The 26,503-nt window shown below is 40.5% G+C and overlaps 1 protein-coding gene across 2 annotated transcripts in view; it reads left to right on the top strand.

Moving 5' to 3' along the window:
* Nucleotides 1–24,753, top strand: part of ERICH2 (glutamate rich 2) — a 33,451-nt gene extending 8,698 nt beyond the window's left edge. The window contains exons 2-6 of one of the 2 annotated variants that reach the window (XM_006141495.2): nt 1,761–1,906; nt 5,928–6,106; nt 14,434–14,491; nt 23,883–23,954; nt 24,550–24,753. In XM_006141495.2, coding sequence (XP_006141557.1) covers nt 1,761–1,906; nt 5,928–6,106; nt 14,434–14,491; nt 23,883–23,954; nt 24,550–24,674 — 580 coding nt within the window. In that variant the 3' untranslated portion in view covers nt 24,675–24,753. Of the gene's footprint in view, nt 1–1,760; nt 1,907–2,675; nt 2,778–5,927; nt 6,107–14,433; nt 14,492–23,882; nt 23,955–24,549 lie in introns of those variants that run through there. The other variant, XM_006141496.2, reaches the window with a different exon arrangement.
* The last annotated feature ends 1,750 nt before the right edge of the window (nt 24,754–26,503 follow it).

The following is a 26,503-nucleotide window of genomic DNA, read 5'->3' as shown; positions in this document are numbered from 1 at the left end:
TGCCATCTGTTGACCCCCAGTCATTTGTTTTGATAAACCATATTGTGCTACATTCTTAAGAAATGTATGAGAGGTAAAGTAAATAAATAAATAATAAAATTCTTACATAACTAAAAAAATATAAATAAATAAATAAATAAATAAATAAATAAAATAAATACCACCTTAAGAAAAGAGAATATAATATTTACCTAGCAGTTAAGTTGCTTAATAGTTGACTGTGGTTCAAGTCCTGCATCCTGTAGCTTGAAAATCACAGTACGCACGTATGATGAGTACCCAAAATCCTAAGGGGAAAATGTAAGAGAAGGGATTGTGACATGGCCATCCCCCTTGGGGGGTGGGGGTGATTTCTCACTTTCCCTCTCTCTGTCTCTGGTTCTCACCCATGAATGCACACCCCCTATGACAAAAGCCTATATATAAAAAAATGAATATAATATCTGGTCAACTTATTTGCTAAATTAATGCCCACGACCACTAACTTAACTCCTAATATTCTGGACTTACGTTTCAGTAAAAGGGAAACAGAACCACCATAACTTTGGGGGGTAAGGATACTTTTATTTTGTCTACATCTTTCCATGCAAATTAGAAGATGAGTTTTTTTTTTTTTTTTTCTGCTATAGGGAGTGTGTGTTCTCTAGAAAGACAGAGGCAGAGAGAGAAAGTGAGAAATCACCCCCCAAGGGGGATGGCCATGCCACAATCCCTTTTCTTCCAATCTCCTCTCGGGATCTTGGGCACACACGCACACAGCGTGTTTTAAGCCACCGGGTTAAGGACTCGAACCGTGGTTGACTACATGGGAGTCCAGAGACATAGCCATTACGCCAACTGCTGGTCCCAGAAAATTTTTTTTTTAACTTTATAAAAGAGACATACTGAAAGAGTCTTAAGACCTTGAAAAAGAGTTGGGGGCCAGAAGGCAATATGGAGGTTAAGGCACAAGAGCCTACATGGCTGGCAGCATGATTTGAGTCTCAGACCTGGCAGCTTGAACATCACTTGAAGCACATGTGTGTGTATGTGCCCAAAATTCTGAGAGGAGAATGGAGGAAAAGGGATTGAAAAGTGGCCATCCCCGCTGGACAATTTCTTATTTTCCCTCTCTGTCTCTTTCTGGTGAGCACACATGCCCTATAGAAAAAAAAAAGAGCGAGAGAGAGAGAGTTGGGGTTATTTTTCCACAAGCATGAGTGGGAGGCTTTCTTTGTGAACACAGTGCACCACACAGGAATCCTTTGTCTCAATGCACGATTTATTGATGTGAGGCTTTAGCCTTAAAGAATAAAAGAAGTTGTTAACCTATTTTTAGTTCCACTACTTAATGAAAAAGGCTATTTTATCTTATGACCAAGGATTAATATTGGTATTTGACTCACTCCATAAATCACAGGAATTGATTTACAAACTTCAAAACAAAACTCAAGGCAACTTTCTTTAAACAGTTTTATTCTATCATATCACAATGATGTAGCAAAGACAATGTTTATGTAACTGGTTGCTTATATGTTCTCTGTGAAAAACTCTGAAAAGATTCTGAGAGTCATTATACAATCGTAAATGCCCAGTAGAAATGAAATTTTAATCATCAGTAAAAGTTATTTTTGTAATGCTTTTCCACAAGGAAGATACTACATTTTAGTATGTAGCTTATTGTTGATGTATTTTAATGTATATTTATATTAAATGTAGTTTGTGTATTTATGAACCCAGTTGTGATATGCACAAGTATCTTTTCATTATCTACCATTTAGGAAGGAAATATCTTCAAAGAATATTGAAACTAAAGTTTCTTCAGAGAATACTGAAAATAGAGCATCTTCAAAGAGTACTGAAAATAAAGATATCTTCGCTAATCTACAATCTGACCCATGGTCATCTTCCTTAAAAATAAGCACAGGTAAATAATATTTGTGTTATTAAATTAAGTAACCATGGTTTCTAATTTAGCCCTCCTTTTCTGTGGTTTTTTGGGAGTTGACAATTCAAGTTCTGGGCACGTTGTTAGAATTTGTTTGTTTCTTAGAGTTTGTTTTGGTTTTCATTTTTTGCTATGGGACTTGTGTTCTTGCCAGAGACAGAGAGAGAGGGAAAGTGAGAAATCACCCTTCAGGGGTGATGGCCAAGCCACACGCCTACTCCTCCCTTCTTCTTTCAGGATTTTGGGCATGAATGCACACGTGCCCAATGTGTTTGTCAAGTCACTGGGTCAGCCGTGTGGGTTCCAGTGCCTTAACCACCATACCATTTGTTGGTCCCGGGGAATGAATAAAATTCATGTACTGGGTGATTCTGATATGCAACTGGAGATTGGCTCCATGGGTGTGTATTACATAAGATGATAACGATAGGGTGTCAAATCTAGAATAAGTTAAAATATCTATTAACAGTTTCTGTTCATTTACCAATGGTGAAAAGCCAGAATGGTTTAGAAGCTGTGGCAAAATAAGCAAAGATCTTGCTTTTATGAAGTTCACATAAATAAATAGCAATGAAAAATATACCCAAGGTAATTACAGATTGTGATGGTGCTGTAATGTAATGGCACCTGAGGAGAGGACTACTTTAGAGCTTGGGATCAGGAAAGTTCTCTCATGATGCTGTTTGTGAATTGTGTGAGTCTGTTCCTGTGACATCACAGGATGTTCTTAATGCCTCATTGTTACCTTCCCCTGATGACATGAGTGAGGTGAATGAGTGCACAGACTTGATGCACACTGAAAGATCAGGGCGGTGTGAGCTGATGGAAAATATAAATGAAGCAGAAAGAGGTAGGCGAATGCCCTGAAAGCCCAGGCATCACATTCTCAGAAGCACTTGCTGTCCTTTTCAGGGTAGCACTTTTATCTGTATGTATGTATATATGTATTGCTAGAGAGTTCGAGAACTTGACAGAGGGAGAAGAGAACACACCCCCTGCCCATAGGGAATGGTCACGCTAGAATTTCTTCTCTTCCATCTCTCCATCTTTTCAGGATTTTGGACACATGCACACACATACGTCCAGTGTGTTTTTTAAGCCCCCAGGTCCAGGCCTTGAATCACACAGTTGGTCATGCAGGATTCATCTGACTTAGCCTCTAAACCATAGAGCCAGCCCTATTTATGTTTAATTGCCAAAGGGTGCATGTTCTCACTGTAGAGAGACAGAGGGGAGAGGGAGAAAGAACTTCCTAATGGGGCGTGGTCCTGCCATAATCCCTTCTTCATCTCTTCTGTCAGCATTTTGGGCACATATACACACACGCTCAGTATTTTTCAAGCTGCTTGGTGGGATTCAAACCACAGTTGGCAACATGGGATCCAAGTCTTTTAACCACTGAGGCTGTAGGGCTAGCCGAGGATAACAACACTTTTGTTTAGAGTTGGGAGGTTGTTTTAAACTCTGGAGTCTTTTCTTTTGTTGTTGTTGTCTGTGTTTCCTTTTTTAGAATTTGCTATAGGGCACATGTACTGACTGGAGACAGAGAAAGTGAGAAAGGGGGGATGGCCAGGCTGCAATCCTTTTCCCTCTATTCTTCTCTCAGGACTTCAGGAACACATGTACACACACCTAGCATGTTTCTTTTCTTTCTTTTTTTTTTTTTTTTTTTTTTCTGGAGAGGTTTTTGCTATAGGGCGCGTGCGTGCGCCAGAAAGACAGAGACAGAGAGACAGAAAGCGAGAAATCCCCCCCCCCAGGGTGGATGGCCACGCTGTAGTCCCTTCTCCATTCTCCTCTTGGAATCCTGGGCACGCACGCACACACACAAGCCCAGCCTGAGTTTAAGCCACCCGGTCCAAGACTTGAACTGTGGTCGACTACATAGGAGTCCAGTCTGCCTACGCCTACTGCGTGCCCCTTTTTTTTTTTTTTTTTTAAATTATTTATTGGACCAGCTGGTGGTGTGGTGGTTAAGGTGCCAGACATCCCCATGTGGCCGAGTATGATTCAAGTCCTGGAACTGGTGGCTTGCTTTCTCACTTCCCTCTCTCTCTCTGTGTTTCTCTCTGGTCAAATTAAAATGAATGAATGATAAATAAAGTTAAACAAAGAATTCTTTTTTTAAAAAAAGAATAATTTTATTTATTCATTCACTTATTTTTTAATTTGACCAGAGAGAGACAGAGGGAAAGTAAGAAAGCAGGCCTCCAGTCTTGGACCTGAACCGTGGCTGGCCATGTGAGAGTGTCCAGCGCTTTATCTACCATACCACCTGCTGGTCCCCAATAAATAATTCTTTAAGAAAAAAAGTTATTTATTTATTTAATTCCATTTATTATTATTATTTTTTAACTTGGCCAGAGAAAGGGAAAGTGAAAAAGCAAGCCTCCAGGTCAGGGACTCGAACTGCAGTTGGCCATGTGGGAACCTAGCACCTTTCACTATCATGCCGCCTGCCAGCCTCCCTAGCATGTTTCTTTTTTTTGGGGGGGGGGCACGTGCACTCGCCAGACAGAGAGAGAGAGACAGAGAGACAGAGAGACAGAGAGATAGAAAGCCAGAAATCACCTCCCAGGGGGGATGGCCACGCCACAATCCCTTCTCCATTCTCCTCTAGGGATCCTGGGCATGCACGCACATGCGCCTGGCGTGAGTTTAAGCCACTGGGTCCACCTTGAACCGCAGTCGACTAAGTGGGAGTCCAACAACATAGCCATTACGCTAACTGCTGGTTCCCCTAGCATGTTTCTTAAGCTACTGGGTTTGGCACTTGAATCACACAGCCAGTCACATGGGATCCAGCTGCATTAATCTCTGTGGCACTGGTTGACCTGTCTGTGTTTTCTTTTTTTTTTTTTTTTTTTTTTTTTTTTTTTGGGGGGGTGTTCGCCTTTTTTGTTATAGGGTGCGTGTGTTCGCCAGACAGAGAGAGACAGAGAGACAGAAAGCGAAAAATCACCCCCCAGGGGGATTGGCCCCACCATAATCCCTTCTCCTCCATTCTCCTCTTGGGATCTTGGGCACGCACGCACATGTGCTTGGCATGAGTTTAAGACACTGGGTCCAGGACTCGAACCGTGGTCGGTTACATGGGAGTCCAGTGACATAGCCATTACGCTAACTGCTGGTCCTGCGTCTGTGTTTTCTTAACATTGTCTCCTCTAGCGTGCTCCTGAATTCCTCATTGTCTTCTTCCTAATACAAGTGTTTGTAATATGTGGTTTAGAGTAGGTCATGGCCATGTCCCAATCAAAGAGAGCATCTCAGAAGACTTCTCTCACACTCAGGGTCTTACAAAAAGGGAGCAGATGTAACACAAGTTCAGTTTGAAACTCCGAAAAGACTTCTATAAAGCCAAAAGGGCCTCATTCAATAGTGTTCCCAAAGAGATGATTTTTAGGAGCCACAATAAATTTTTATAAAAGACAAAAGGGCCAGTAGGTGGCATGGTGCTTAAGATGGCTGGATCCCACATGGCCGACTCCGTGGTTTGAGACCTGGCAGCTTGAAATACATGCTGGGCATGTGTACATGTGTGCCCAAAGTCCCAAGAGGAGGATGGAGGAGAAGGGATTTTAGCATGGCCATCACCCCTGGGGAGTGGTTTTACGCCTACCCTGTCTCATGTGCACACACTCCCTGTAGCAGAAACTTTTTAAAAACAAATAGAAACTTTAATAATAGTTTGTTTTAATATGTATTAGAAAAAAATAATACTGGACCTAATTAAGAATAAGGACTCTGGAGCAAACTGACTCCCATTTAATTAGTTCTGTCAAGTTGAGAAGGTTATTTAGCCTCTGTCCCTTAGTTTATTCATCTATAAACAGAAATAAAAATAGATAAATAAAATTTAAAAGTTGAAAGAGATGGCATATTTTATTATGATAATTTTGTTACTTTATCTGACAGTTTTATGAATGATAATAGGATATTGCAAGATTTAATTTTGAACTTTTCAATGTTTATTTATTAAATTACATATATTCTGTTTTAGGTGAAATGAGCCAAAATGCAGTCATTACAAAGCAGGAGAAAAATAATGACTATTGCCTTCAGGATATTGATAAATTGTCAGAATCAACAGATGATGAGGGTGAAGACACCAACGATGAAGAAAATGATGACAGTAGCCCTATAAAGGGTACCCGTGCCCCATTAGAATTAATGGCAGAAGTAAGTTTTTCTTGTACATTATAACTTAAGAAACTTAAAAATACTAAAGTAACTAGTATATATCCTTGAAGATTAAAAAAACTTGGTAAAAAGATCCTTGTGTACATACAGATGCTTACCAAGCCACTCATCTCTGTCAATACTTTCTTTTTCTAAAAAAGACTTATTTATTTAATTTTATTTTTTATTATTATTTTTAATTCACCAGGGAAAGCAAACCACCAGGTTTGGGACTTGTACACAGCCATGTGGGAGTCCAGAACCTTAACCCAGTATGCCACCTTCTGGCCCCATCTTTGTTACTACTTTGATTAGGTTAGGGTGATAGAAGATTCTGGAATGATTATGGAATTGACATATAGTATTCTAATAAGACAGAAGCAAGACTAAGAAATGTGTTGGGTGGGGCTGGCAGGTGGTGAGATGGTTGAGGACTTGGACTCCCACATGGCCAATCATCATTCAAGTCCTAGACGTGGCAGCCTTCTTTCTCACTTTCCCTTTCTCCCTCTCTGGTTAAATTTAAAATTAATTAATTAAATTTAATTTAATAGGTAATTATTTTAAAAAGAAAGAAAGAAGGAAATGGGTTGGGTGAAAAAATAAATAAATAAACCAAAAACCCTGGACCTTAGAACCAGCAGGTGCCATGATGGTTAAGGCACTGGACGCTCACTCCCACATGGCCTACCACAGTTCAGGTCCTGGATCTGGTGACTTACTTTCTCACTCTCTCTCTCTCTTTGTCTCTCTCTGGTCAAATTAAAATAAATGAATGAATGAATAAATAAAATTAAATAAATCTTAAAAAGAAAAAAACGGGGCCAGCAGATACATTAAGGTGAACTCTATCCCATATGGCCAACTGCACAGTTTGAGTCCTGAGTCCAGCAGCTTGAAAAGCACAATGGGCAATATACTTCTGCTTCCGGCTGACCTCTCTTTTCCTGTGCAGATAGCACACCCAAAAGCATGGTGAATGTCCCTAAAACCCACTGGACTTTCTGTAAGAAGTGTGACAAGCACCAACCTCACAAAGTGACACAGTACAAAAAGGGCAAGGATTCTCTGTATGCTCAGGGGAAGCGGCATTATGACAGGAAGCAGAGTGGCTATGGAGAACAGACTAAGCCTGTTTTCCAGAAAAAGGCAAAGACTACAAAGAAGATTGGGCTGAGGCCCAACAGATCTAAGAGGATGCTGGCTATTAAGAGATATAAGCATTTTGAACTGGGAGGAGATAAGAAAAGAAAGAGTCAAGTGATCTAGTTCTAAGCTCCATCTTTTGTTTTATGATGATGACAAAATCTTGAGGTGAATGTTCACCTTATTTGATTACAGTTGGTCTTTTTGTGAAGGAGTAATCAATAAAATTCCTTTTTGGGGGAAATTTGATATATGGTTAGGAAAAAAAGAAGCTAAAACAAAACCCCTCAAACACACACAAACACACACACACACAAAGGGCACATGTGTGCACCCCCAAAATCCCAAGGAGAGGTGGAGAAGAAGGGATTGTGGCCTTTTCCCTCTTTCGTCTCTGTCTCCAATGAGTGCATGTGCCCTATAGCAAAAAGCAAAACAAAACAAACAAAAAACAAACCTCTTCAAGGATTGCTTTGAAGAATGTTTTCTTTCTTTTTTTTTTTTTTAAAAAAAAAGAATTATTTTATTTAACTTCATTTATTTCCTTATTTTCATTTGAGCAGAGAGGAACAGAGTGAGAGAGAGAGGGAAGGTGAGAAAGCAAGCTGCCAGGTCCAGGACTTAAACTGCAGTCGGCCATGTGGAAGTCCAGTGCCTTTAGCCACCACGCCACCTGCTGTCCCTCAGGATGTTTTCTACATACTGGGTACCATGCTGGTTGCTGGGCATACAGAGATAAATAAGAGAGATCTGTCTTTGTCCTTGAGAACAGGCAAATACAATAATTGCAATAAAATGAAATATATGCTAATAAATTATTTATAAAATATTAAATGACTACTTGAGAAAAGCAGCAGGAGGAATGGGGATAAGAGGACTTTTAGGGCCAGTTCCATGGCACAGTGGTAACAGAAACTGAGACCCACACGATGACTACTGTCCAAATCTCTACCCCAGTGAACCTGAAACACACTGGGTGAACATATGAGTGAGTGCCTGAGATCCAATGGACTGGAAGACTAGAGGAAGGGGACTGTGGACTGGAAGACTAGAGGAAGGGGACTGTGGTGTGACCTGACCTGAAGGGGGCATTCATCTCTTTCTCTCTTTCTCTCATGCTCACTGTGCACACATGTGCTCTATAAAGAATTTTTAACGACTTTTAGAGGAAGAGACATGAATGTATCTTAGAAACCTGAAGAGGGAGGTATAGGTGCTCATCTGGAAAACAAGTAAAGATGGCATTCATGGCATAGGACACAACTCATACAAAAAGCACTGAAGCCTGAAACATCACACTCAGAATTGTGCACATATACCGACTATCTATGGAGAAGAAAACAGTTTTATGAGAACCAGCGGTTAGCATAATGGTTATGTCACTGGATTCCCACGTAGTCGACCGCAGTTCGCGTCCCGGACCTGGTGGCTTAGAACTCACGCCACACGTGTGTGCGTGCGTGCCCAAGATCCCGAGAGGAGAATGGAGGAGAAGGGGTTGCGGCGTGACCATCCCCCCTGGGGGGTGATTTCTCGCTTTCTGTCTCTATGTCTCTCTCTGTCTGTCTGGCGAGTGCACGCACCCTATAGCGAAAACCTCTCAAAAAATTAAAAAATTAAAATTAAAAAAAGAAAACAGTTTTATCTCACTTGTGATATCACAGTCTACTTATATTAGTATTATATAATGTATCGCATAAGGGCTTTCTAACAGTATTCTCTTATTTTTTCTCCTTGTCCTTCGTATTATCATTGTCATACATTTTACTCCTATATGTGTTTTAAGACCTACGATATATTTGGGGTTTTGTTTGTTTGTTTTGTTTTGTTTTTCATTTTTCCTTTCCTTCCAGGTTTTTGCCATAGGGTATGTATGCTTACTGGAGAGAGACAGAGAGGGAGAGTAAGAGGGGAAAGTAAGAAATCAACCTCCCTTCTCTGAGGAATGGCCATGCCACAGTCCTTTCTCTCCTATTGTCCTCGGGATCCAGGGCATGCACACACACCCAATGTGATGTGATTTTCAAGCTACTGAGTCTGGTTCTCAAATAGCAGTTGGCCATGTGGGAATCTAGCGTCTCAACGACCATACCACCTGCTGGCCCCTTATTTTTACTTTACATATCCAAGTATCTTTTAAAGGTATTTTAAAATATCTATTTATTTTGGTTTTATTTATCTTATGTTTTTGCCATATGGCACATGCACTCCCTGGAGAGAGACAGAGATAGGAAAAGTGAGAAATCATCCCCCCTAGAGAGGATGTCCTTGCCACAATCCCTTATCCTCCATTTCCCTCTTGGGATTTTGGGCATGCATACACACATACCCACCGGGTCTGGGTGGCTTGAAACTTCCATGTGGAAGTCTAGCACCTCAACCACCATACCACCTGCTGGCTCCTTAAAATCCCTTCTAAAACATCCTTTTTGTTTACTCATATATGTACCATTTCTGGTGTTCATAGCTTTGTGTAGATCCAAATTTCTATCTGATATAATTTTCCTTTGACTTGAAAAACTTCTTTTAGTGTTTTGTTTGTTTGTGTTTTTGTGTTTTTGTGTTTTCTTTCTTCCTTCCTTCCTTTCTTTCTTTCTTTCTTTCTTTCTTTCTTTCTTTCTTTTTTTTTTCCAGAGAGCATGTGTACTCACTGGAGTGAAAGAGAGAGAGAAAGTGAGAAAACAACCTCCCCCCATTGGGAATGGTCACATCACAATCTGTTCTCCATTTCTCCATCCTGTTGGGATTTGGGATGTGCACATACATGCACCTGGCATGTTTCTCAGGCTGACAGGTCTAGGGCTCTAATCACGCAGTTGGTTCTGTGGAATCTAGCCTCCCTAATGACCCTGCCCCGGACTGGCCCCCTTTAGTATTTCTTTCTTATAATGTAATTCTACTCATGATGAATTCTCTCAGCGTTTTTTTTTTAATATGAAAACTTAATTTTACTTTCATTTTAAAGGACATTTAGCTAGAGATGTCTTTTTTTTTTTTTTTTTTTTGAGAGAGGGGTTTTTGCTATAGGGCGCATGTGCTTGCCAAAGAGTCAGAGAGACAGAAAGCCAGAAATCACCTCCCCCACCCCCAAAGTGGATGGCCACAGTGCAATCCATTCTCTTCCAGTCTCCTCATACACACATACCCAGCATGAGTTTAAGCCACTGGGTCTGGGATTTGAACTGCAGTTGACTACATGGGAGTCCAGCAACATAGCCGTTATGCCATCTGCTGGCCCCGAGGTTTCTCTCTTTTTTTTTTTAACTGTTTGTTTAAGGTTTTTGTCATAGGGTGTGTGAGCTCTCTGGAGAAAGATGGTGAGAGAGAACGTGAGAAATCAACCTCCTGGGTGATGGCCATGCCACAATCCCTTCTCCTCCATTCTCCTCCTGGGATCTTGGGTATGCATACACATGTACCCGGCATGAGTTTCAAGCCACTGGGTCCAGGACTAAAACAGCCATTGGGAATGTGAGAGTCTAGCACCTCAACCACTATACCACCTGCTGGGACCTAGCTAGAGGATTCTAGATTGAAAAGCAAAACTTCAGTGCTTTGAAAGGTTGCTCCATTGTCTTAAAGCTTGCATAGTTTTAAACAAATACCTGCTGTTATTCTTTATTCTTGTGTATAGTACATGTCTTCTAATATTTTCCTCTATATTATTATTTGGCAATTTGATTTATGATGTACCTAGGTATGATTTTCTTCATGTTTCTTCTGTTCGTTGAAACTCTTGGACCTAAAAATTTATAGTCATTATTAAGTTTGGAAAATGTTTAGTCACTCTGAATATTTTTTCTGACCTCTCTTCATCTGAACTACAATTACAATTACACATATGCTAGACCATCCATTGTTGTCCCAAATGTTCCTTTTTTCAATTTTTTCCCTATATTTCTATTGCTATGTCGTCGTCTTCTCTTTTTTTGAGAGTTTTTTCTTTCTTTTTTTTCTCTCTCTTTTTTTTTTTTTTTTTGCTATAGGGCGCATGCACTCGCCCAAAGACAGAGAGAGACAGATATCACCCCCAGGGGGGGATGACCACACCGCAATCCCTTCTCCTCCCTCTGTTGCTACGTCTTCAAGTTCATGATCTTGTCTTTGCAGTTAGAATCTTCCATTAAGGACCAGCAGCTGGTGTAATGGCTATGGTGCTAGACTCCCATGTAGTCAACTGCAATTTGAGTCCTAGACCCGGTGGCTTAAAATCACACTGGGCACGTGTGCGTGTCTGCCCAAGATTCCAAGAAGAGAAAGGAGGAGAAGGGATTGCAGTATGGCCATCCCCCCCTGGGGGGTGATTTCTCTCTCTCTTTCTCTGTCTTTCTGGCGAGCACACGTGCCCTATACCAAAAACCTCTCCAAAAACAAAAGAGAAGAATCTATTAGTCTCATCCTATATTACTTTTCATACTTCCAATACTGTATTTCAATGTCATCTCTAACAGTTCTGTTTAGATATTTTTCATATCTATATTTCTTTGATTATCATGTTCATACTTATCTCTGCTTTTGAGTGTATGGGTATATATTCATAATAGCCATTAAAACTTTTGTTTGGGTATAAAGTTTTGTTGTTTTCTCTTAAATACTGTTGTCAACTTTGATCTGAGACACAATTACTTGGAAGTAGGCTTTTCTTTTTGACCCTTATTTGTAAGCTTTGTTAGAGAAAGTCCAGGACAGTCTTTATAGTGTAGGAACACTGCTGAGCAATACTTTTTTAAGGATTCTTCGCAATGTTCTATGCATTAAGAGGCCCTCTCTGGCTGATAAGAACATGAGCTTGTCTTAATCCTTTATGAGGTCTATTTTATTCCATATGTTCATTTTCGTGATTCTTTCTCCAGCCTCAAATAGTCTCTTCAATGTCAGCCATATTGGATCCAAGTCAGTACCAGGTAAAGATTCAGAGTCACCTCTGCAGATTGCTGGAGCTTTGTGTCTTTGTGAAGCTCCCTCCTTTGCTGAAAATTATAGCCACTTTGGCCTTTCTGAGATCCAGACTACGTTGTTTCAATTCAGAGAGATTGCTGATCTTTGGATTCTTCTTCTGGTGCTTGGAAACAACCTACAATCAATCAATAAGGCAGTCAAGGAATCTAGTTTATTTCTCTCATTCTCAGACACATTTCATTGTCCTGTGCTGGCTATTGCCCAATGTCTAAAATCTGTTGTTTCATATATTTTGTCTAGGTTTATGGTTGTTCAAGGAAGGAGAGTAAATACAGTCTCTGTTACTTCATCATAACTAGAGGCCCAATCATTTTTAGCGCAAAGAAAAAGGCTTAAGTGCTTTCTTTCTTACATAAGTTAACCCAAATGCTAGCCATGGAATCATATGAGGAAGTCGGGCAAATTTACTGTTTTTCTACTAGAGGAAAGCATATATGTAGGAGATTTTGAAGCTTCTCTAAGATTATAAGGTGATTTTAGATAGGAGAACAAAAATTGATGGCAAGTGTTGGAAACATTTCACTTAACCAGTCTTCCTCTCAGCCAGATACCCGAAGGCAGTCGTAAATTAGAGTGCTCAAAACCCCTATCCACCATAACTAAACTTTCTAGAGTTGGCTCACTTTATTTCTTTTCTTTTCTTTCATCAACATTTAATTGTAAAAGTAATCCATTAACTCATTTTCATGTAAAAATTCAGAAAGTTTAAGATTGCTTATTTTTATGTCTCATGCTATACCTGAGCATATTTTATTGTTTTGTTTTCAGAATACATACCTTTTTAACTTTCCCATCTTTTAAACAATTTAAACCTTCAAAAAAATTTGAAAGATTATAACAATGAACATCTGCATCCTATTTACCTAGATTCACTACTTGTTAACATTGTACTACATTTGATTCATCTCTTCCGGTACATGAGGCATAGCTATAGCATAGATAAAATTTTTTTTTTGGCTGAAATATTTGTAAGTAAGACAGACACCATAAAACTTCACCTTTAAATACTAGGCCATCTTGGGATCAGCAGATGGCATAATGGTTAGGTCACTGGACTTCCATGTAGTCCACTGTGGCTTGAGTCCTGGACCAGCTGCTTAAAACTCACACCGGCTGCGTATGCATGTGTGCCCAAAATCCCAGGAGGAGATTGGAGGAGAAGGGATTGCGGCATGGCCACCCCCCTGGGGGCGATCTCTTGCTTTTTGTCTCTCTGTCTTTCTCTCTCTGGCAAGTGCACGCACCTAGTGGCAAAAAATCTCTCTCAAAAAAAAAAAAAAAGAAAGAAAGAAAAGGAAAAAAAAAAAGAACATGGGTCTCCTAAGAATAAATTTATTCTTCAATGTGACACCATACCCTTATCACAGCTAAGAAATTAACAGTAATTTTGTAATATTTAATAATCCACCAAAATTCAGATTTCTAATTATTTTTTACTTTTTTAGGTTTTTTGTCATAGGATGCATGTGCTCACTGGAGAAAAACAGAGAAAGGGAATATAATAAGTTACCCTTTGGGGGAGTGGCCATGCCACAGCCCCTTTTCCTCCATTCACTTCTTGGGATTTTGGGCATGCACACACATGTACCCAGAGTTATTTTTCAACCCACTGGGTCCAGAACTCGAACTGCATTTGGCCACATGGGAGTCCAATGCCTTAACCGTGATGGCACCTGCTGGCCCCCACCAGTTTATCTTTGTAGTGATCTTTTTGGTTGGAATTTTTTTCTAGTCAGCATTCATGCATAAAATGTATAGTTAAGGATCTATTTTGAATATCACAAATACTTTAGTGTAGCACCATTTTTTAAAAACTGTATTCAGCTTAATTTGCAATATTTTTCCAACAAAGTACTATCATGTAATAAAGGACTAAGTTCACAAATGGAACCTGTATCTGAACCAAAGGAATATTAAAGTGATTAAGTCTTTTCTCTCTGTGCCAGTCAAAGCAACCTACATATTCTCAAAGTGTTCAGCAGAACAATCACAGGGTAACCGCAGCAAAGCAGATATACCATACTTAGTCTATGTCATCTTGCCTTAAGAGGTCCTTAAATATCCTTGATTAATCAGTTGATTATATACTTATTCCTTGGAAAATGTGTCTAAATGTTAAACACAAAATAACTAATCATTAATGGAAAATTTTCTAGAGAGTTTGTAAATAACATTTAAATTTTCCCTGAAACTACTTAGCTGAAGAATTTCATATTTTCCAGTTCCTGAGAGCGGAAATGGGCCGAGACTACCATTTGGCAAAAAAATTATGTCAGATGAGTAAGTACAAAATGCGTTCACATTTTCTAATCTTTTTTTTCTTTGCTTGTTTCTAAAAATAAATTCCATAGTATGTAAGGTGGTTTGGTTATAAGTCTAGTGAATTCTCTAAGAGTATTTCAGTGATCTCTTGTATCAGAGATAGTAAATTAGGTTAACTGGTATAAAGACATATTTAGACTTCTAGAGTACCTTTTAGTGGAATAAATTAATATAGACTAACGTAGACTACCTTCACTGGCATATAAGTCAGAACCTTGACCCTCATGATAATGGGTTAGTAAATGTATGCCTTCAGTTTTAAATAAATGTTAAGTTGTGCAGGAGGAAAACCTTACTTAATGTGCAGTTATTCTGTAAATATTTGAGTGTGTCTCTGTGCCAGGCACTGTTCTGGGTCCTGGAAATACACAGTCAGCAAAACAGATAACAATCCCACAGAGTAATGGACAGATAAACCAATACATACTGTGTTGTAAGTAATAGGTACTATGGAGAAAAGTAGGGAAGAGGGAATAGAATGTATGGAGAGAAGTCAAAATGGTTTTAGATAGAATGGTTCAGAAAGCCTCACTGAAAGCCACATGAAAAAAACTGAAGAAATGGAAGAAACTCAGCTAGCCCTATGAATGTCTGAGGAAGAACACACCAGGCAGGACAGTTGACGGAATGTACAGAGATGGAAGTGTGCCTGAGAGGAGGAGCAAGAACACAGTACAATGGGAGTAGAATGAGCAAGAAGCACAGTAGGAGATGAGGTCAAAGAGATGATGAGCAGAGAGCCGTGCAGATTGCCTGAGACCTTTTCTCAGTTTAAGGACCTTGATTTCCCCCTGAGTGAGGTAGGAAACCACTGCAAGCATTTGAGTAGAGAAATGGTATGATCTGCCTCCTCCTCTTCTTTCTTCTTCTTCTTCTTGTTATTATTTTGTATTGTAAATCTGCCTCATTTTTCTCTCTTCGTTTTTTTTTTTTTTGAGAAGTTTTTGCCATAGGGCACTTGCACTCGCTAGACAGACAGAGAGAGACAGAGAGACAGAAAGCGAGAAATCACCCCCCAGGGGGGATGGCCACATCACAATCCCTTCTCCTCCATTGTCCTCTTGGGATCTTGGGCACACACGCACACGCGCCCGGCGGGAGTTTTAAGCCACCGGGTCCGGGACTTGAACCACGGTCAACTACGTGGGAGTCCAGCGACATAGCCATTACACTAACTGCTGGTCCCTCTCTCTTTGTTTTTAATGGTTTGGCTTGATGTTCAAATGAATTTTCGTTTTCCTTGTATTTATACTGTTTGGGGAATTTGCTAATAGCTTAACTCTGTGGGTTGATGTTTTTAATCAGCTTTTAAAATGACTTAGCCATCGCTTTATTGATGTCCATGCTACAATCCCTTTTCTTCCATTCTCCTCTTGCGATGTTGGTCACACAAGCCCAGTGGGATTTTAAAGTTGCCTGGTCTGGGACTCAAACCATGATCAGCCATGTGGGAATCCAGTGCCTTAATCACCACATCACCTGCTGGCTCCAGAAGGTATCCAGTTTTTCTTTAAGATGTCTCAGGGCTAAATCCAATGCTTGTGCAGGTGTCCTATGCATCCAAACAAGCTCGTGGAGCTCTGACTGCAACATCTCAAAGCGTGTGTCATGTGTGCTCGGCTCCATCAGACCAACGTGACGGACCTTCCCCAAGGGCCAAATTTGGCGCCCTATTTCCGGGCAGATAGGTTTGAAATCTTGGCGCGCAGAAAATGATTCAACATCAAACTTTTTTTTTTCACCCCTGCTGGCTCACCCAATACTACTGTTCATGCTTTAAAAATAATAATAATAATAATAATAATAATAATAATAAATTTAATAATAGTGATAAAGTGAGAAAGCAAGCTGTCAGGTCCATTCTCACAGTGGTCAGCCCTGTGAGAGTCCAAAGCCTTAACCACCACGCCACCTGCTGGCACTCTTTTCTGTCATCTGTCAAATAGTGGTTGCCTCTTAAACTAAGGATTAACCTACAGAAAAGGGATGATGGAAGGCCCTTGAGCAAGCACTATGGCCCAGGAAGCTAATTGGGAAAGAGCCCAGTGCCCAAAAGGAAGAAGAGGAAGATTGAAAAGGACAGGGGCCCTGAGACGAAGAATTTGAGGGTGCCCATGCAGAATCAGATTGGCTCCCGTGCTACAGATGCCCAGCCAAGGATGTGAAGGAGAGAGGCTTGTGCTTAGCAATGCCAAGCATGGTCAAGGAAGAATAGAGCTGGAGTCAGCCTTTGTCTTGGGGAAGGAAGTAAGGAGGTGCTAGCTCTTTCAACTATCACAGGAACACTTGGGTAAAGGCCACTCCAAATCCTTCTTTGTCTTTAGAGCAACAGATGAAATGAATTTTCTAGCATAAACCCCCCAAATATTTTATTTGTAAATGCTTATAGTATAGCTATTCTATTGTCTAACCTTTTTTCCATCTTGTAGCTCCTTTGTATAACACTTCTTCCCCTTTCACTATATATTTATAATTTTGTTTATAGATAATGTGTTTACATATTTATGTATGTATTTTTTAAATTTAACTTTATTTATTTATTTTAATTTGACCAGAGAGGGACAGAGCGAGAGAGAGTGAGAGAGCAAGCTGCCAGGTCCAGGACTTAAACCTCAGTCGGCCATGTGGGAGTCCAGTGCCCTTAACCACCATGCCACCTGCTGGCCCGTATTTATGTATGTACTGAGCACCTGTTATGGGAAGCATTATTGAATACATTAATTCTTTTTTTAAATTTTTAAGAATTATTTATTTTTCTTACTATTATTTAAAATTTTTCTATAGGGCATGTGGGCCTTCACTATAGCCAGAGACAAGAGAGAAGGAAAGTAAGAAAGCAAACTGCCACATTCAGGACTCAAACCATAGTCAGTCCTGGGGGAGTTCAGCACCTTAACCACCACACCACCTGCTGGCCCAAGTACATTAATTCTTAAAACAATTCTGTAAGAGGGACCAGCAGTTAACGTAATGGCTATGTCGCTGAACTCCCATGTAGCCGACTGTGGTTCAAGTCCCGGACCTGATGGCTTAAACTCACGCGAGGCACATGTGCGTGTGTGCCCAAGATCCCAAGAGGACAATGGAGGAGAAGGGATTACGGCATGGCCATCCCCCCTGGGGGGTGATTTCTCACTTTCTATCTCTCTGTCTTTCTCTTTCTGGCAAGCGCACGCATCCTGTAGCAAAAACCTCTATCCCTCCTCCCCCCAAAAATAATTCTGTGAGACAGATATCATTAATGCCACTTTATAGGTGAGGTAACCAAGGCCAAACAAGGAGAACTAATTCACACAAGATTACATAGCAACTAACTGGTAGAGTTAGGGTTACATACCAGCTATAACTTGGAAGTCTATGATTTTGGGGGCCAGCAGGTGGCATGGTGGTTGAGGCACTGGATTCCCTTGTGGCCGACCATGATCAAGTCCTGGACCTGGTGGCTTACTTTCTCACTTGCCCTTTTTCTCTCTGTCTTTCTCTGGTCAAATTTAAAAAATAATAATAAAAATAATAATGTTGATGAATAAAATTAAATAATTCTTTTTTTTTGGGGGGGAGAGGTTTTTTTGCTATAAGGTGCGTGCACTCGCCAGACAGAGAGAGAGAGACAGAGAGACAGAAGGTGAGAAATCACCCCCCAAGGGGGATGGTCACGCCGCAATCCCTTCTCCTCCATTCTCCTCTCGGGATCTTGGGCACACATGCACATGCGCCCAGCGTGAGTTTTAAGCCACTGAGTCTGGGACGTGAACCGCAGTCGACTACATGGGAGTCCAGTGACATAGCCATTACGCTAACTGCTGGTTCCCCTTAATTCTTAAAAAAATATATATATATGATTTTTTTACTATATTTTCATTTCCTCATTTAATCAATAAGCTGGTTTTCTTGGTAAAGGAGACCGAAACTTGTAAATACTTTCATGGATCAATCAAGCTAGAAATGATTTCTTTAATCAACTACTCTGTTTATTTATTTGTATCTAAGATAATTAATTTTTATAAAATAACATATCCTTGTCCTTTAGAAATGTTACACACATTTAAAAAAAATTTCCACCAGTGTTGTACAATACCAGCAAGAGACAGAAAGAGGGAGAGAGAAACTGAGAAAGCACCCCCCAGAAGGAATGACAATACCTCAATTTCTTCTCCATTTTTCTCCTCTCAGGATTTTGAGCACACACATACACATACATGACTGGTATGTTTTTCAGGCTGCCAGATCTGAGACTCAAACCACTTAGTCTGCCATTTGGGATCCAACCACCTTAAACACCATGCCACCAGTTGGCCCTATATACATTTTTTTTTTTTTTGAGAGATTTTCACTGTAGGGCGCGTGCGCTCGCCAGACAGACAGAGAGAGACATAGAGACAGAAAGCGAGAAATCACTCCCCAGGGGGGATGGTCACGCCGCAATCCCTTCTCCTCCATTCTCCTCTCGGGATCTTGGGCACGCACGCACATGCGCCCGGCGTGAGTTTTAAGCCACCGGGTCCGGGACACGAACCGCGGTCGACTACGTGGGAGTCCAGCGACATAGCCATTACGCTAACTGCTGGTTCCCAATATACATTTTCTTGAATAGTCACTGGTTCCTGGGGTGTTTGTTTTTACTGTCTAATTGAAGTATAGTCATTTCCATCTTCATCTGGCTATAGGGCTTTTCCCCTGGCATTCAGGTACCTGTGGGTTCATTTTCTCTTTGCTTTCTTTTAAAAAAAAATTGTATTGGGTTTCTCCAGGAAATTTTATCTGTTGGTGTAGGCTTGAATTTTCTCTCTTACACAGTTTTTATACAGTCCTAATATTTCCTCAGCCGTTTTCCTGCTGTCTCATGTAACACTGTTATTTCTGCTCCATGCCATTTCCTGCCAGTGGATGGGGACAGCCTGGAAAAGTAGTTTTTAAATGGGACTGAATGTCAAGGGTCCAAAGTATTTTTCTCCATTAATCTCTTGAGCAACTGAGATTTTGTGCCAGTCAATCTTCCTATTTCTTGATCACTTGACCTGTAAGTCAGAAACCTGCAGTTCAATCTTCTAAGGGGAAACACTTCACACTTCGGCTCCCAGGCAGGCCAAGATTGTGCACAAAAACACCGAGGCCTGTTTCATCAATTATAACCATCCTATGTGTTGAATAATAATGACTCGAAAACCAAAATTGTTCTCATCTTGTAAGTCTAACACAAATACAGATGAATCTTCAGTAAAGATGGTTCCTATAAAACTTTCTATTTCTTTTTGAGTAAAATAAAATCACCCTTTCCAGTTAGCTTACGGTATAATTTTTTCCTTTTTTTTTTTTTTGAGAGGTTTTTGCTATAGGGCATGTGCACTCACCAGAAAGACAGACAGAAAGTGAGAAATCACCCCCCCAGGGGGGATGGCCACACTGCAATCCCTTCTCCTCCATTCTCCTCACGGGATCTTGGGCACACATGTACAAATGCCCGACGTGAGTTTAAGCCACCAGGTCTGGGACTCGAACCGTGGTCGACTATGTGGGAGTCCAGTGACATAGTCATTATGCCAACTACTGGTCCCACTTACAGTATAATTTTATCTAGTAGTAAAAGGGCTGTTTTCTCATCTGTCTATATTGATTTACTCCACTTTTTAGTGTTTGGAGGCTCCGGTGTGCTAGGACTTCCTAGCGATGCAACAGTGACCAAGACAAGTGCTTTCTGCCCGAAAACAGTCTCCAGTCAGAGGAACAGAAAGTGGGATAGGCGGCAGAATTCCCTGCTCCCCCGCCCCAGTCCTTCAGCCAGAAGCAAGCATCTCCTGCATCTGTGGGAGGGAACTGAGCCATTCTCTGGGCCTAGAATCATTTTAGGAAAACTGATAACCAACATTTACTCAGCACTTACCATGTGCCAAGGACTAGACTAAGTTCTTTGTCTGTATTGGTTGATTCGCCAAAATAGCCCAATGTGATACATAGCAATGTAGTCAGGACACAGGTATAGAGATTTTTTAAATTTAATTTTTAATTAATTAATTTACACTCATTCACTGAGCATACAGAACATGATTTGTAACTGGGGGCTTAGAGACCATTATCCTATATATATACTATATATATATATATATATATACACACACACACACACACATATATCAATATATTTCCACTCCCCTTCTTACCCTCTGCCTTTTTCCACCCTCCTCCCACATTATCTCAGGTGTCCACAGAAATATGTTCCCCAAGCTAATCCAGTTAGAGAGTGACAGAACCAGAATCACATCTGGTAGTCTTTTTCCATAGCCCATATTGGGTGCTGCTTTGCTGCTCGAGTACAGGCTGGGAAACAGCCCCTGACACCCACTGAGTGTGCTAGAAACTGCCTTTTTCTCTTTCTGTCTTTAGGTTTTTGGTGTAGGGTGTGTGAGCTTACTGGAAAGAGAGACAGACAGAAGGAAGGAACAGAGAAATCACCCCTCAGAGGGGGGATGGCTATGCTGCAATCACTTCTCCTACATCTTTCTCTTAGGATTTTGAGCACGCATGCACACATGTTTGGCACGGTTTTCAAGCCACTGAGTCCTGGAACTTGATTCGGCACCCTAACCACCACACCACCTGCTGGCTCTGCTCTTAACTTTTTATGAATCTTTATTAGCCTGCCAAAGAATAAGAAAAACTTTCAAGTCTTCCCCAAGAATAGATATTATTGGGCTGCGTTTCAAAGCAGATACCTGTTCCCACTCTCTAAAAGCTGAAAATTGCCAGTGGCTTTTGTTTAACCATGGAAGTAGCTGATCCCATGCCAACTCCCTGGGATAATCCTAATTCCAACAAATTTCCTAAACTGTGTTCCAAGGAATGTTAGTTCAAGATTTCTTTTTCTTTTCTTTTCTTTTTTTTTGAAGAGGTTTTGCTATAGGGCACATACACTTGCCAGAAAGACAGAGACAGAGACAGACAGAAAGCGAGAAATCACCTCCTGGGGGGATGGCCACGCCGTAATCCCTTCTTCTCCTTTCTCCTCTTGGGATCTTGGGCATGCATGCACATGCGCCCAGCGTGAGTTTAAGCCACCGAGTCTGGGACTTAAACTGCGGTGGACTACATGGGAGTCCAGCAACACAGTCATTATGCCAATTGCTGGTCCCAAGTTCAAGATTTCTTAATAAGTGATCCACCAAAAATTATTCTATTGTCAAATAAATTTGGAAAATCAAATTTCCTCTCTGTAAGGTTTCTAATGTTTATAAGTATATTAATATTTCTGTAAAGTCCTGTGACTACTGCTTATTGTAAGTTTTATCGCATTAACTTCATTTAACCTAGTTTCCCAAACATGTATTAAGAAACTAGTATCCAAAGAAGGAAGTTGAAGAAATCATGCTTTAGAAAGGCGTAGGCTCAGAGGAAGAATAAGACTACTGATAATAAGCATATTTTAGTCCAAGTTAAAACATATAAAAATACCTTTATTAGAAAACTTACATAATGTATATAATGTGTATATAATGTTACATAAATAGCTACAGGATCCATAAAAGCAGCTTTTGAGCAGTCACACAGACATGCTAACCCAGATTGGCTGAGGAAATAAAGTCGCACGTTTGGTGTGTGTGTGACCCCCTGGGTGGGGTCCTATGAACCGAGGGGGTCTGCTTGAACCATCCACAATTATCTCTTATTCTTAGCTCAGTGAATAGCACACTTGATGTTTCAGTGCCCCCTGGGGGCCACCAAGATATCGCATTTGAGTCACAATACTTAAAAATAAGATGCAAAATTATGAATATTCCTCAAGGCAGGTGGGAAGAAGGTAAGAGAGGTCTGTAGAGCAAGATGTATATTAAAAAAAAAAAAAAGAGTAGTCTAGAACTCTGAAACAAAAGAGGTAAATCTTTCTGGCCTCTAAGACATTGTAACATACCAACAAGCCTAAGAAAGTCTATTTGTGTGATCCAAAGGAAAGATGACACAGTCACATAAAAGATCAACAAAAGGAATAAGTAATGCTAAAGACAATGGGTCTGATGAAGAGGGGAGAATAGTTAAGCAGGCAGTGACTGTGGTGTAGACAAAGGTAAAAGCTGTCAGAGTGAAGAAAAGTAAAATCAGTTTCGTCTTATTTGAAAGATGTAAAAAATAGCATCTCTGCCATAGAAGATTTGTGTCTTAGTCTGCTGTAGTGTTGCTAACAAATACCTAAGACGAGGTGATTTATAAAGAATAGAAGTTTATTTAGCTTGTAATTCTGGTGGCTGGAATATCTAAAGGTGTGGGGCTGGCGTGAGGCCAGCAATGTCACAGCATGGCTGATCAAACCAAAAGAATAGTGAAAAGAACAGAGGGAGAGAGCTCTGGAGGCAGTCAGCTTCCTTATGTAACACCCTGCTGATATGAGAACTAAACCCTGCTCATAAGAGCTACCAATCTTTTTATTTTTTTTGGGGGGGGTGAAGGGGGAAGGAGGTTGGGGTTTATCTTTGTTGTAGGATGCATGCACTTGCCAAAGAGACAGAGACAGAGAGAGAAAAAGTGAGAAATCACCCCCCAGAGAGGATGACCATGCTGCAGTCCCTTCTCCTCCAAATCCTCTTGGGATTTTGGGCACACATGCACATGCACCCAGAGTGAGTTTCAAGCCACTGGGTCTGGGACTTGTATCATGGTTGGTCATGTGGGAGTCCAGCACTTTAACCACTATGCAGCCTGCTGGCCCCCTAAAGCTATCAGTCTTGAGAGGCAGTTTTAATATTCCCTAGGGTGGTGCCTCCATGATCCAGTCACCACCCACTAGGCCTTACCTCTAAGATGTCTCACTGTTTCCCAACGCAATTACACTGGGAACCAAATACCAAAATATGAACCTTTAGGAATGAACCAAACTATAGCACATTGCATTAGAAAAACCTCTGTTGCTTTGTGTCCAGTGAGACCTTTAGAAAGGATGTTATATAGACATTAGGTGCATGAGATGAGATGAGATGAGGGATTAACAGACTTTTAGATACACAGTCTTCTCATTGGCAAAGTCCCCCTATTTTGCAAGAATTTGTACTTTCTTTGGGAGATGATTATATTTGTGAACACTTTGGCTACTGCTTATGAGGGAAGCCATATTGAAAGGATGAAGATTGAAAGATTTTTCTTGGAAGTAGAAAATATAATGAAGATCATTTCTCTTACAAAGCACTGAATGTAAGTGGAGCATTTTTTCTATTTGCACTTAGACATGTGTGTGGTATAATTGTTGGTGATTATTGCTTCCTGCAGTTTCACCTGCTCTGATTGACAGTTTCAATCTCGTTCTAGGGAGCCTGTTTGCTGAAACGCTTTGAACATTAATAACACACATTCTGTTGTCCATTTTCAGTCCTACTCTATGAACCAGAAAATCCTGAGGCCAAGGAGTTTTTCTCACTTATTGAAGAAATGTTGCTGATGGGTAATTTTCAAAATTGAAATTCCTCCTTCTCCATAGAACTATGAGCAATCACTCCTTAAAATTCTATTATCCCAGAAGATTGTTGAAATTTCATCTTTAGGTAGTGGTTAGGAAAAGGCTGAACGGCTGTGTTGAATGGTTTAGTGAAACCAGCTTGTCCTCTGTGGATGTTCAAGATGATCCCCTTCTCTCTGAGGGGCGAAAGTGCCCAAGCACAGCAGGTCCCTGGGCACCAAGCATCAGGCTCTTACAAGCAGGTTAAGGGAGTTATCCCAGAGTTCCAAGGAAAACCTGTAAATTACCCTAAGTCTCACTTCCTCTTATTCTACACGAATTTCATTGACAATAGTAAATTATGTGTATAGATCTGTTTTTTAAAATGACTTTAAATGCATAACCACCTTTGTACCAGTAAGAATATATTTCTTTTTGTATTACTACTCTGATCCCACATACAGTTGGCAAAGGTCAGCTCAGTTCTTAAAAAGTACATATTTCTCAGTAGAGGGAAGGGGCAAAGAGAATTGGGATTTTTCAAACAGTAGAAACAAATATTAAGAAACATTTTCAGCAATTCTTCTCCTTTCTGTGGCAGAGAAAGCACAGAATCTTGAGGAAGCGGATGAAGACAGTGAAGATGACAGTAGCGATGAGAGCGAAGGGGAAAGCAGCGAGGATCCGAGTGAGGAGAGCTCTGATGAGTGTGAGGATGGGTCATAGATGTTGCTGTTGTGGTTTAAGCTTTGTGTATTTTTCTTAATGTGTACTTTACAAATATAAAGAAGAGACCTGCACGGTAGTCCAGTTGTTCTTTACTCCATAGAGTTCTTTTATTCATATTTTTTGTGCTCCATCCTATTGTAATATTTAGGCCTTAGTTCACTGTGAATTACTCAGAAAAGAAAATAGTCACTGAAAACATGCACTAACGATGTGCCAGATGCTGCTCAATCTGCTCTACATACATCTTCTAACCCAACAAGCACATACAGGCACTATTATTATTATTATTGGCGCTACTACTACTATTATTATAGGTACTACTATTGTTTTCCTTCTGCAGATGAGGAAACTCAGGTACAGAGAGGGCAAGAAGATTGCCTAGCATCATATCCTTATTGATTTGTAGAGTCTGGATTTATACAAGTGCATTATGGCTGCAGAATCTGTGGTCCCCGTGAATGCCCACCATTTTAGGCACTTTCATATAATTTCTTTACACTCTTTTTAACACATACCAGTATCTGAATTTCTTATTTAATTTTGTATTCCTTTCTTATTTTGGAAGAATTATTTCATTTATCATTATCATTATTATTATTAGACCAGAGAGAGAGGGAAAGTGAAACAGCAAATGCCAGGTCTAGGACTCAAACTGCAGTCAGCCACGTGGGAATCCAGTGCCTCAGCCATACCACCTGCCAGCTGATAACATTTTTTATTCCTGAAGAGTGCATGCAGAGAGAGACAGAGACAAAAGGAGGGAGAGAAAGCACTCCCCAGTAAGACGTGGTCATACTGTAACTCCCTCTCTATTTCTCCATTCCAAATACACACAAACTTTTAGGAGCAGGATTTGAACTGGTCATATGGGATCTAGCTCCCTTAACCACTATGTTATGGGGTGGCCTGCTAATTTAATTATTTTGTTCTTTATATTTTTTCCCTACCTGCCAAAGAACGTAACCTCCATGAAGTTGAAGTAGAACTTTGTCATTTCATCCTTATATCCCTAGCAACTGGTCAAGTGGTAGATAATAAAATACCAAATAAATGAACAAAATTCATGTGGAGATTTGGTTGTACTGTAAAAGTGTTAAGTGAAAACTTAATCCCTCTATAGGGATTAAGAATGAAAATGTTGGGACCAGCAGTCGGCATAATGGCCATGTCACTGGACTCCCATGTAGTTGACCGCAGTTTTGAGTCCTGGACCCGGTGGTTTAAGCTTACGCCAGGCATGTGTGCATACATGCCTAAGATCCCAAGAGGAGAATGGAGGAGAAGGGATTGCGGCATGGCCATCCCCCCTGGGGGGTGATTTTTCACGTTCTGCCTCTGTGTCTCTCTCTGTCTTCTGGTGAGCATACGTGCCCTATAACAAAAACTTCTTAAAAAAAAAAAAAGAATGAGAATGTTATTTTTTAATTAACAATTTATTATCTCATGAGACATACACTTCCTGTGTATTAATCTACATTATTTTGCTGATTCTGTATTTTTTTAAGAGAGATTTTTGCTATAGGGTATGTGTGCTCGCTGGAGAGACAGAGAAAGACAGAGAAACAGAAGAAAGAAGTCACCCCCCACCCCCTGGGAGGATGGCCACACCACAATCCCTCTTCTCCACTCTCCTCTTGGGATTTTGGGCATACATGCACACACACCCAACATGAGTTTTAAGGTGGCAGGGTCCAGGACTCTAACTGCGGTCAACTACACAGGAGTCCAGTTATGTAACCATTATGCCATCTGCTGGTCCCTAATTCTGTATTTTTTAAAAATTCTGTATTCTTGGATGAATTTCTGAGGTAAAAATAAGAAAAAAT

The sequence above is a fragment of the Tupaia chinensis genome, unplaced genomic scaffold (genome assembly GCF_000334495.1).
Source record: "Tupaia chinensis unplaced genomic scaffold, TupChi_1.0 Scaffold000056_1, whole genome shotgun sequence".
Classification (NCBI taxonomy): domain Eukaryota; kingdom Metazoa; phylum Chordata; class Mammalia; order Scandentia; family Tupaiidae; genus Tupaia; species Tupaia belangeri.
Note: the sequence above shows the minus strand (reverse complement) of the source record. Positions and strands in the feature narration are given on the sequence as shown.